Source organism: Gadus macrocephalus, chromosome 7 (assembly GCF_031168955.1).
Source record: "Gadus macrocephalus chromosome 7, ASM3116895v1".
Taxonomy (NCBI): Eukaryota; Metazoa; Chordata; class Actinopteri; order Gadiformes; family Gadidae; genus Gadus; species Gadus macrocephalus.
In genome coordinates, this window is record NC_082388.1 from 13740951 (window position 1) to 13753716 (window position 12766).

Below are 12766 nucleotides of genomic sequence, written 5' to 3' on the forward strand. Positions count from 1 at the left end.
AGACATTGTATCTTGTAGCCATGAAGTTTGTAATGGGGGCAGCTTGTTCTTCAATGATAAAAGTAATCTCAGATGGGCTATTAGAGAGGGAAATATACAGAAGTGGATTAGGGCCATATGTGATAATGTCTTTGGAGTTCTGACTTTTAAGTCAGAATTGTGACTTTCATCTCAGAATTATGGGTAGGCTATTAGTAAGAGGTCAGTGAGAGTCACCTGGCGACACACAGAATGGGAACAACACGCTGACATACGGAAGATACGGAACAGGATTAGGGACAAATTAGCATTATATTTTTGTTCTGATTTTTGTCTCAGAATTCAGATTTTAAACTCTGAAAAAAACAAAAAAACACATGTGGCCTTAATCCTGTTACGTATAAATTAGACTAGCTTTGCTCGCTTTTTCTAGCTTCGGGTTGACCACATATAGCAATCTGTGGGGTTGGTTCTATCACATATCCTAGAACCTAGGATTTCCAGTATCCCACCAGTCCTGGACATGACCAGAACATATGATTGAGATCACAAGGAGCCTACGAACATCTATCACTAGCTATATTCAGGTATATATTGGCATGTCTAGCTTTAATGCAGTGTGCTCTATGAACTATTTTAAAGCTGAAAGCTGGACAAGCTTTGATCCCCTCCAATGCCTAAGTCCACTGGTCGTCAGACATGATAGTGCCGAGTTCTGTTTCCCATTCTGTCTTAATCCTCAGACAAGCCTGATGTATCCTGAGGTAGGAGGCCATATAATAAAATTATTAATCTTTGTCACCAATGAAAGTCTGTCAATTCCCGAAAACGGTGGGGCATCAGGAAATGAAGGTATGTTGGATTTAATGAAATGTCAAACTTGAAAGTATCTGAAAAGGACTGATGGTTGTAGGTTGAAGGCAGTAGATAGCTAACTGAAGCTGGAGAATGTGCCCTCCCTATACAACTCGCCAATTGTGACCTTGTCTGTCCCAAAGAGAGAATCTGGCATCGATCCGAACAGGTTTGAACGGCACATTATTGCATATTGGGGTAATACGGGGGAGAATGTTCCAGACAAAGTGTTACTGTTTGATTTGCAGCCAGATTCTCAAAGTGGATATGACCATTGGATTATCTTTCTGTTGTTTGGGCTTAAGTCTGTTGGCATGGCATACCAAAGCTTTTAGGGAGAAAAGTAACATGAATGGGATTCCATTTGGCACCACTGAGTTCAGGATAGAAGCATCATGTATATAATTATTTGCATTATGGCTGCCCAGTAGTAAAGTAGCAAATTTGGTAACCCCAACCCTAAATTTTAATAATCACTCTTGGTACTGGGTGTCTCTGATCAATAGAGTTGGGAGTAAAAGCAACTGAAGATAATTCAGTAATCCCAGATGGGTCAGTTAATATTTTATCTGAGGTGTTTTCGACTAATTGTTGTGAGGCTAACCCACCCTCCAGCTCATGTGCAAGAAGACGCTCGCCTTTTCTCAATGTTCAAAACACAACAACAACAACAGCAACAAAAAGATGGAGCCCCCACCCCCTTTCTTAAAGTTTAAGGTTTAAGGTTACAATCTTGACCCACAGAGAGTTACAGTAACACATGTTTTACTTACGATGTTGCTATAACCCTTTAGTAAGACTGCGGGGGTTCGCTTGAATCGCAACTTAAGTGTTAAAAATGTATTTGAATATCTGTCTGACATTACTACCGACAATTATAAAAATAAAACCCAACCTGACTCATAAACTACGGGCGATATAGACCGGATAAGAAAGTGGATAAACCACTTGTTGATCAGTGATGCAAAGCGCAGCGGGACCGTGCAGAGAGAACCTTTGGGTGTAGTCTGAACTTGACAGAGATGGATGTGGCTCATCTTTTAGCCAGTGTGCTGTTCAGATCTGGAAAGATGACATTCTTGAGGCCCTGATACATGAGCTGACCTCTCTTCCTTGCGATTGCGAGGACATGCTCTTTCTCTCAGAAGCGTAGGAAACCCGCGGTGATGGGTCTGGGCCTCCCTCCCTCAGCTCTCAGGTTCAGCTTTCAGGTTATCCACCAGTTTTTCGAGGTGCTTCAATCTGTCGCTGTGATCCGAGAGGCAAACTTCCATTTCCGTGATGTGAGGCTCACAGTCTTCAGGCTAATTATGCACCAAATCCAGTGATATTTATAGTTATTGGCGAGAGAGCGTTTTTTATCTTATTATTTTTGATATTTTAAAGTATACTTATGAATACATTCTTCTTCATAGGCGTCAATCAGTGGCAGCTAAAGAGGGAGCCTTTTCAGCATCTCCAGTGTTAGCGGCTAATTGTCCCTGGCGCCATCCTACAATTGAAGGTAGTCATTTAGATGCATTACATGGCTGAGGTCCTAAAGGCTTTGAGCACAGCCCATACAGGAGCCAGGTGAACACACACACACACACACACACACACAGGTTTGTGTGTGTGTGTGTGTGTGTGTGTGTGTGTGTGAGAGAGAAAGAAAGAGAGAGAGAGAGAGAGAGAGAGAGAGAGAGAGAGAGAGAGAGAGAGAGAGAGAGAGAGAGAGAGAGGAGAGACAGAGAAAGAGAGAGAGAGAGAGAGAGAGAGAGAGAGAGAGAGAGAGAGAGAGAGAGAGAGAGAGAGAGAGATCAAGAGATCAAGAGATTCCTGAGGTAAAGAGATTCCTGTAGTGTCACAAAGGAGGTGTTAAAATAATAACCCTGTAATAACAGATGATGAATAGTTGTTTGAGTGTGAGGCCATAAGCCATCAATATACATTTTTATTGTCAGTAAAGAAATTTGGAAAACAGCATTATCATTTTCGGATATGTGCTAGCTTGGTAGCCATACACAATGTTATTATAGAAGAAGTTATGTTAAAAGTTATAAGGATGACATAATAATAATAATAAGAATAAAAACAATAACAAGAATACGAATATGATCAACAACCTAGGATCCAGGCTCCACGTTGGTTTATTCTTAGTTTTTCGAACAGAAGTTGCGCCAACATGTCAACAAGTTGGAACAAGTTCACGCTGTTTGCAACTAACATCCTATGCCATCGCTGCGTGGAGTGCCATCAACAAGACCCCGCTAAAAAATCAAGGTATGACTTGCTGTTCTGTGTGTGTGTGTGTGGGGGGGGGGGGTCCAATACTCACAAATAGGTATTTTAATGACAGTGTAAATACTGTGGGACTGCAGGACAGCCTGCCAATTACCCCAGCTCAACATTTCCCCACTTCAAAGCCCCGGCTGTAATTACGGTGCATAAGGTGTGCCGTTCCCACTGCACCAGAGGCTCGGGCAAACGCTGCAGCCCCCACACGTCCACGTGCACCAACACGCACACGCGCACACAACCGCACACGCGCACACGCGCACACGCACCCACCTTTACTCATACAGCAGGAGGATGAAAAAACAACGTTCACTCACACTCAGACAAATTGCTTTCCCTTCTATTAAGCTCTGAAGACATTAGGCTTACTGGAAGTATGTGTAATTGTGCAATGCCTAGGAGAGCACCCTGTTCTGTTTCCAAAGTATCTTCCCCCCACAAAAAACTACACGAACACACACACATGGTGCTTCGTCCCACAAGCTTGTTTTAAAAATAAATTAATTGTATTGTGTCGAATACACTCCAGTTTATCAGGTAAAAACAGTTCTCACAGGCTTTGAACCTAATCCAACTATTTTGAGAAGATTTTATTACTTTTAAGAAATAATATATTGATGCATCAGTAACTGGTAAATACGAGCCCACCCTCAAATAATATATAGGACTATAATATATTAGAATATATGAGACATTTTTCCGCCTGGATTCAGTCCCCATTTTGAGTCAGTTGTTGTTGTTATTTGAATGACATTTGCTTAAAAATCTGGACATATCAGGTTTCTACTATTAGATCTCAGTTCTTTTCTTATTGCATTTCAAACGGTCAATCATAGCATATTGATTGACAAGCATGAAAACTGGAAAGAGCTTTCTGCTACAGCACTAAGCGTATTCAAGTCATACCTAAAAGACATCTGAAGCTAAACTAATTCAAGTCCTACCTAAAAGACATCTGCATATCTGGGCTGAGAAAAATGACATGTGGGTTCTCCAAGGATCAATATGGGGCCGCTTCTGCAGTCTGCATTTCTCCTACTCTTGCAAACTCTGAAAAGCAACATTATATCCTACCATGACTATACAGATGATAGTCAAATGTAAATGTATTCATAACAGGAGACCTTGGTCCAATTTATTCAGTCTTCAAATGCATTGGAAATAAATGACCTTTGAGACAAAAAAACACGTCCGAAATCTTGCTATGGTATGGAAATCTTGCTAGGTATGGACTCTGACTAAAACTCTGAAAGCCTCATGAAGATCATGATCAAATCAGCCTACTATCCCCTTAAAAATGACACAAAATAAGAATTGAAGGGCTGATGTCCAAAAAATACCTTGCTTTTATTTTTGGTAGGTTTTACCACTGTATGGTTTCAAAGGTCGAAGGTCAAAACGTTGGTCAGCTCCAACTCATCCAGAATGCTGCTGCTGGAATTTGACTTTAAACTAAGGCACTGCGACCAGAATGCAATGAAGAGGAAGAATTCACAGCCGGCATGGTAAATGTTTCCTCTTTTGAGGAAACATCATCGATCATTGTCCATGTCAGATGCATTCTCTCATACTGGAAATGTCTTGTTTAGGGACAATCTTCTGTTGTGTGCTACATATGTGAAAGAGCAACACCAGACATTGACTGGACCTGATTCTCTGGACGTTGTCCGGAGCTCATGGGTGAAAACACCAAAAAAATCCGAGCAAGTTAAGATGACTGCACTGGCTTCATGTTGGCCAGAGAATTTAGGTCAAAATATCACTAATAGTTTCTAAAGTGCAAAATGGTTAGGGACCAGAGTATATCTGTGGTCGATTTGTGTGTCATGTGCCCACTAAATCTCTCAGCTCATCAGGCCTGCTCACTGATCCTCCAAAAGAAGAGAAAATAAGCTTCTTCTTTGTATGCACTAACAGACCTGGAGCAAACTCTAACCACATGTGAGGTCTGTCTCAGCACTTTACTCTTTTCAACCAGGGAAAGATGGGATACAAAACGGCTAGTGCTAAGAAGAATGAAAGAAAGGTATAAGCAGGGGACACACCAGGAACACTCAGCCAGAAACCTTCCACTGAACTTCCTGAACAGGGACTGACAAGGTGCCGGAGGGCAAGTGGAGGGGACATAACCACAGGGAGACAGAGGGCAGAGGGGGGGGGGGGGGTTGAGAGAGAGCAGCAGAGAGGGAGAGAGAGGGACAGAGAGAGGCCGAGGGCAGCAGCAGCAGAGTGGGCGGGACGGAGAGAGAGCGAGAGAGCGGAACGTCAGAAAGAGGCAACAGTTTCTTCCCCGAGGAGTCAGTCCTTTCATCTGGCCGCTCCCTGGCGCCTCTGCAAACCTCCCATTGTCTGTTGAACGGCCCCACATAAATAAGGCCGTCTGCAGTCCTCACGCAGCCACCAGCGCCGCTACCTGCTCACGGGAAATAACCTTGTGCAGATGACCGTGCCCCAAACCGCTCTTTGTTTTCGTTATTTATCTGTTTCAATTATTTTTTTCTTATGAAAAGGAATGACATCATTAGCTTGATTATCCGTCAATCAAACACATCGGTAAAAAGAGATGGAAAGGGTGAAGCAGAGTAGCGCCACACAAAGACGCCAATTAAGTATTTAATTCAGAGTGTTACGGTTGGATAACTGGGTTTTACTTTAGTCCCCTACTCACAAACGTATCTACAATGGGCAACACATCTAGAGCAATAGTGGTGTTACAAACCGACATAAGTGGAATGCAGAAGTCAACAGTAAGTCTGTGTTACGGACTCTTACAATACAACTGTGTCCAAGGGGTTATGAGTTGCAGCTTAACTTGTAATTATTATAGCACAACAACAAGGAGGCTTTGTAGTCAGAACCAAGACGGGAAAACTTCTTATTTTAGAAAGGCAGCAACTACCATACACACTCCTTCCAGTCTTACCTTTCAAAAATAATGCCAGAGACTAATACACCCCTTGACTAGTTGAATAATTCAATAAGCATTTTGGCAAAAATGTAACTCAATATAATAGATGACGTAACGAGTTGTAAATTAATGCACAATAGAGTCAATGTGCGCAAATGTCAATAGACTTCCAATTGTTTTACCAGTTTACAGCTTTTGCTTTACAATGATAACCTTTGCTGCTTTAGAATAAGCAGATAAAAATGTCCTCAAATCATAGCAACGGCCCTACATGTAAATTAAAAAAATCTGAGAATAAAATCAGAACACTGACCTATAAAGTAAGAATTCTGACTTGAATCTCAGAATTCTGCATTTAAAATCAGAACCCTGACTTCAATCTTAGAATTCTGACTGTATTCTTAGAATTCTGACTTTAATCTCTGTATTCTGATTTGAAAATCAGAACTCTTTTTTATCCTGACTTTAAAGTCAGAATTCTGAGATTAGAATCTAAACTCCAAATTGTTTTTGTTTATTTAGTTTGAGATCAGAGTTTAAGGTCAGAAGTCTGAGAAGCAAGTCAGCCTATTTTTTTCAGAATTCTGACTTTATTTATTCTGATTTTAAAGTCAGAATTCTGTTTTTGAAGTTAGAACTCCAAAAAAAGAATCACATGGGGCCCAAATCCTTTTCAATAATAGGCAGAAAGTTATTTTCAGACGGATTATACATGCCCTCTGTTTGTAGAGTAATGTTTGGAAATAGCATCTGGCTAGCTGTGCTATAAATGGGCAGTTTCCATCTCCATCTCCGTCAGAAACAGTGAACATGCGTGGACGGTTGTAACCGTTACGGATTGCTTATTTTAAAATTTTAACAATTTCTCAACTAACATGTTACGTTGCAACCAAAAAGTAATATAAAGTAAGGCTCACCACATATAATGCTCACAACGCAGAACTTTAGTCGATCTAAAAGGCCCAACATGCGACATGTGGGTGACAAGACCTGTGTTTTGAAAATAAATTGATAGCCTATTATGAAGTGACATTCAAGGAAGACATATAGCCTAATTCGTTGCTTTCAAAACTTGGGTGGAGCCTGGCAACGGCAAATACATTTATTGAACTATGCTCAGTTTCAACGTTTCTCTGACTGAAAGCTCTTAAATTATTAATAACGACACGACCCTCACCCCACCACTCTTTCTGCAGTAGCCTAACTAATTCAAGTGAGAGGAGAGAGAGAGAGAGAGGAGAGAGAGAGAGAGAGAGAGAGAGAGAGAGAGAGAGAGAGAGGAGAGAGAGAGAGAGAGAGAGAGAGATGAGAGAGAGAGAGAGAGAGGAGAGAGAGAGAGAGGAGAGAGAGAGAGAGGAGAGAGGAGAGAGAGAGAGAGAGAGAGAGAGAGAGAGAGATGGTTCTGCCGTTCATCATCTCTTATATATGTGTTTACTCTCAGCCTGCTGCCTCGGCAGCCTGAACTATCTCTAGCAGTGGAGTTTGACATTCGACCATTGCTCTCCAAAGTCCTGTGCGCTTTAGGAGCCAATCAGAATGCAGACGGCCACACGCAGCAGGAGGCTCTCCGTACCTCCGACAACATTTCAGTGCGGCAGTGATTGGTCACCGTTGACCTGTTCCCTGAGTACGCGCACTTGACAGCACCGGTCGCCCATTTGACTCACCCCCCACCCAGGAGAGGACCACCTGACTTATTTCGGAGCCATCGCTTTACTCGGGCGCTGGCTTTATTTAGCTGGATTTGAACTTTTGTGTGTATTTATTTGATCTTTTTACTTTTATTTCTGCGGAATCTCGAATGGGCTCCCGTGTCAATGCGAGTGGCGGCGAGGAGCTACGCTCTCCTGAAGACACACGCTGGACTCAACAGAGAGGACGATGGGGGAGAGTAACAGTCCAGTACTGAGCCGCCATCCGTTCAGCGTGGAGGCTCTCATGTCCGGCAGCAGGACGCGCCGAGGTCCCCCCCACTGCGTCGGGCTCACCGGCGGGAAACACGGGGATGGACCTTCGCCGACGGACCTAGTCCACACTGGCCGAAGCTCTTCCTACTCCCTGTGCGGGGAACACTACGGTCCGGCCGAGGGGAACCCAAAGCACTTCGTGTCGGTCCCGACGTCTCCGGTGAAGTCCGAGACGTCAGAGTCAGACGACTCTGCACCTTGGATCATAAACGGCACTTTCTCGTCCCACACCGGTAAGTAGGCCTGGCTACCACCACTTTTGGGAGTTTTTGTCGAGGATTATAAATACCGTAGTTGTTGGTTAATGGGAGATAGTTACTCCTCATCTCCGGAGCACAGCGGCCAACAGGTGGTCAGGTGGAGGCGTGAAGGAGTATTTAGATGACTATAACTACCGACTGTGCTCATAAACATTAATCTGGTACTATCTAATGTTGCTTAACATACACATTTCAACAATGAAAGGTTTTTATTGTGTAAGAGATTTGGTTGCTAGAGACTAGAATCATCTTGTAAAAATATAGATGCCCATGCTCTTGATTCAAGAGCCCAGTATTCAAATAGTTTTTGGAAATTCAATTCGAGTAAAACATGTTATTTTCTATTTAGATTGATACATTTGAATTGTTGTTTTGTTGAGTCTTGGCTTGTGTTTTTTTTTAATTTAAAAAGTCCAAACTTTCCTTGTTTAATGCTTTGATGTGAGATACATTAGAAAATGAATCAATATCAAACCTTGTTTTACCGGCTTGTGGGTTTCTTTAATTTAGAAAGTAAACACCTTTCCTTGTTTAATGCTTTAACGTCAGATAAATATGAAGCTGAAACAATATCAAACCTAGTTTTTATTTTATGTTCAAAGTGTTATCTATCTATCTATCTTTCTATTTTGAACGGTGGTCCTAACTGGTTGCCCCCCCCCCCCCCCCCCCCCCCAGGTCTGGTGAGCCCCAGCTGCCCGCTGAGGAAACACAAGACCAACCGTAAGCCGCGGACCCCCTTCACCACCGCCCAGCTGCTGGCGCTGGAGCGCCGCTTCCGGCAGAAGCAGTACCTGTCCATCGCCGAGCGCGCCGAGTTCTCATCCTCGCTGGCGCTCACCGAGACCCAGGTGAAGATCTGGTTCCAGAACCGCCGTGCCAAGGCCAAGCGGCTCCAGGAGGCCGAGCTGGAAAAACTCAAAATGGCCGCCGACGCCAAAACGGCGGCGGTGGTGGCGGCGAGTGCGGCGGGGGTCCTGCACAGCGGCTTCAGGCTGTCCCTGCCCCTTGGTGCCATGTCGTTGTACGGACATGCTCACACACACTCGGCCTACCACCACGGGCACCACCAGGGCCCCCACAGAGCCCTGTGGCCCCTCGCCCCCCTGGGACTGTACTCGGCCCCCCTGGGCTACATGTACCATCTGTCGTAGCGTGGGGCCGTGTGTGTGTACGTGTGCGTGTGTGTGTTTGTGTGCATGTGAGTGTGTTTGTGAATTAGTTGGTTCAAAACGATCTGCAGTATTGTGAAAGGGAATCATTGAGAATCGATCGGACCCTTGCTCGGAACTGGAATGCCCGTTCACTACGACAACAAAGCTTTGCTTTAATCAAGTCACACATGGACTGCTTCCTTACCATGAATGAAAATAAATATCAATTCCATAATGGATATTACATATCCATTTGTTTCAGGATGTGCATCTTTACGCTCTGTTTCCACTCCTAGCTTGCTCACCGAGGGAACGACATGCAGTCGTTCCCTCAAAGGACTGTGAGGAAATGTCTTTAATGCAACAGATGCAGTGCCTTTCACCTGTAGCCTTCCTGTCTTTTCCCAGAAACGTCACCTCAATGTGCCTCCCATGTTCTGACCCTCACGTGGGAAGGATTAATGGCCAGCTGGGTTCCTTTGAAATGTATTCACAACAACGTCTTCACGTTGAAAAAAAGTAGCTTTCAGTTAAAAAACAAGTTCGTAGAAAAAGGGGATCAAATGATTGCTTCTCCATTGCTCTTTAAAACTAACGAGCGCCATTTAAAGTCTGTGGAGGAGAGCGTTTCTGTTTAAGAGAAGCCGTCTGTTTGCCTGTTCTGATCCATGGCTCACTTCAGGGTCTGTCTGTGCTAAAGGGTTCAGGGGACTTCCACACTCTGCCAGGAGGAATTTTGTGGAATCATTTTAGGGAAGCTGCAAACGACTTCTGCCAACCATCTCATTTGCTTATGTCAGTTATTCAGGGTCATCAAGCTGTTGTTCTTCTCCTCAGGGTGTCTCGTTAAGGCAGCTCTTGCTCTGGGCAACACATCGACTTATAGCATTATTTTGATATTTCATGTTAATTAAATATGAGAGTTTTAAACAAAATCCAAATCTTCCTTACATAGTCATTTTAGTTATGTCGAGGTTTACCTTGACCTGAAAGCAATATTAACCTTTAAAACATTCCTACAGTGGCTCACTAGATCAGGTTATTTAGAAATATTTATTTGTATTCTATTTTTATTTTGCGGCGTATAATTGTCTCACATTCCTTATTTATGATACGGTTTTAAAAGGACAAATATTTTCTGATCAGATTTGAAATCTTTATTTTATTCCTGGACGTGCCTTTGGGATGGGCTTCTTTCTGCCATGGAGTTATGTACATAAGAATGTTTGTTTGTCAGTCAAAAGACAATAAAGGTTTGTCTCAACAGACGCTATCTATTTTATCACACAATGTGTCAATATTCTTCGTTACAAAGAGCTTTGTGTGTGTTGTGTGTGTTTCAGTGTGTAGGTGGGTTTGCATCGTGTGTGTGAGTCTGAACGTGTGTTTGTGTCACGTTTGTGTATCTGTGAGTTTATCTTTTTATTCATGCTGATCGAGGTTAAGGGCATTTTACACACCATAAAGGTTACATATAAATGATCCACCATAAAGACACGGTTCCCGTTGTCATGGAGTCGTCATAGCGACAGAAGATTTTATTTCTTCCCTTACAGACACAAAGCATTGCAGATAGAGAGAGTTCTGTCGCCCAGCTAGTACTAGTTCAACATGCTGTTTTCTTAAAACAATGCAGTCAGACAAACACAAGACACGCATGAGTCATTTGACAGATAAGTGGCTGTAGCACTTGAGTTCCTCCTCTGAGTGGAGCGGGTTACCTTGGACTGTACCTCCACCTCAGAGCCAGACTGAACCTCCACCCAACACCACCACGGACCTCCACCTCAGAGCCAGACTGAACCTCCACCCAACACCACCACGGACCTCCACCTCAGAGCCAGACTGGACCTCCACCCAACACCACCACGGACCTCCACCTCAGAGCCAGACTGGACCTCCATCCAACACCACCACGGACCTCCACCTCAGAGCCAGACTGAACCTCCACCCAACACCACCACGGACCTCCACCTCAGAGCCAGACTGAACCTCCACCCAACACCACCACTGACCTCCACCTCAGAGCTAGACTGGACCTCCACCCAAAACCACCACGGACCTCCACCTCAGAGCCAGACTGAACCTCCACCCAACACCACCACTGACCTCCACCTCAGAGCCAGACTGGACCTCCACCCAACACCACCACGGACCTCCACCTCAGAGCCAGACTGGACCTCCACCCAACACCACCACGGACCTCCACCTCAAAGCATGACTGGACCTCCACCCAACACCACCAAGGACCTCCACCTCAGAGCTAGTCTGGACCTCCTCCTCAGAGCCAGATTTGACCTCCACCTTACACCAGCACTGACCTCCACCTCAGAGCCAGACTGAACCTCCACCCAACACCGCCACGGACCTCCACCTCAGAGCTAGTCTGGACCTCCTCCTCAGAGCCAGAGTGGACCTCCACCTTACACCACCACAGACTGGACCTCCACCTCAGAGGTGGAGGTCCAGTCTGTGGTGAGAATTTAAATGAATCCAAAACTATTTTAGTTCACACCTTAAAAAACTGTCGGCCCTGTGGACACATAGAGCCAAACAAAGATAGGCTAGGCTAATGTCAACCATAGACCGTAGGGTATTACACCCATACATATTTATGTTTCTAACTTATTTTTGTATTGAGAGCCTAAAGGCTACAAATGTATATATTTGTATACATAAAATGATAAAATTGTGGACAGGCTGGTGCTTGCTCCGACGTGCGTGTTCAGTTTTGTGGAAGTTACAAGGACCGCAGATTAGTGAACTTCCGTGAGACTTTGATGTAATGAGGAAATCCTTGCTGGGCACCACTGTATTTATGATGTTCTCTTTAATCAGAACAAGCCGCAGAGCCCCGGCGTGCAGACACTAGTCTCTCCGACGTGGGGACCGTAATCACCCTAATGAACAACAGATGCCGATTGGCAGGATCAGGGCTGTTGTTGTGTTGTGGTTGAACATAATGTTGTATATAAATATATATATACTGTGTGTATATATATATTTGGAGTTATTGTTTGTATTGGATGTCTTTTTGATTATACTTTCTTTTATTTGTTGTTTTAATCAAAGCACTGCTTTGTAATCTATTATTTTGGTATCGTAACGTGGGAAACAAAATAACCTATAATTACCGTTTGGGGGATTCTGGGATTCTACCGCCTCTAGTGGTCTCATATGATTTTGCGATAAAGAAAAATTGGCAATTTACCTCTGCTGGTGGGCTCTCACTATACATGTGCCTTTATGTCGGTCTATCTTTTCAACTCCTTCTAAACCATCCCTCCTTCTCTGTCTCTCTCGCTCGTTCTCTATTTCTCTCAATGTGTAATTAAGATATCTAATTATATTCGATTAGACCATAGG

At 43.9% G+C, this 12766-nt stretch overlaps 1 protein-coding gene across 1 annotated transcript; it reads left to right on the forward strand.

Annotated features, from left to right (window-relative positions):
* The first annotated feature begins 7440 nt into the window (after positions 1-7440).
* On the forward strand, positions 7441-10690 carry LOC132460891 (homeobox protein MSH-D-like). Its single transcript, XM_060055856.1, has 2 exons — positions 7441-8219; positions 8925-10690. Exons 1-2 carry the CDS (start codon positions 7901-7903, stop codon positions 9398-9400), a joined length of 795 nt encoding a protein of 264 aa, XP_059911839.1. The 5' UTR covers positions 7441-7900; the 3' UTR covers positions 9401-10690.
* Positions 10691-12766: the final 2076 nt, after the last annotated feature.

What these genes read in the sequence shown, in the direction of transcription:
- LOC132460891 (XM_060055856.1), top strand. Translation starts at nt 7,901, where the DNA reads ATGGGGGAGAGTAACAGTCCAGTACTGAGCCGCCATCCGTTCAGCGTG. An exon ending in CACTTTCTCGTCCCACACCG is followed by an intron (nt 8,220 to 8,924) that starts GTAAGTAGGCCT and finishes CCCCCCCCCCAG; the next exon opens with GTCTGGTGAGCCCCAGCTGC.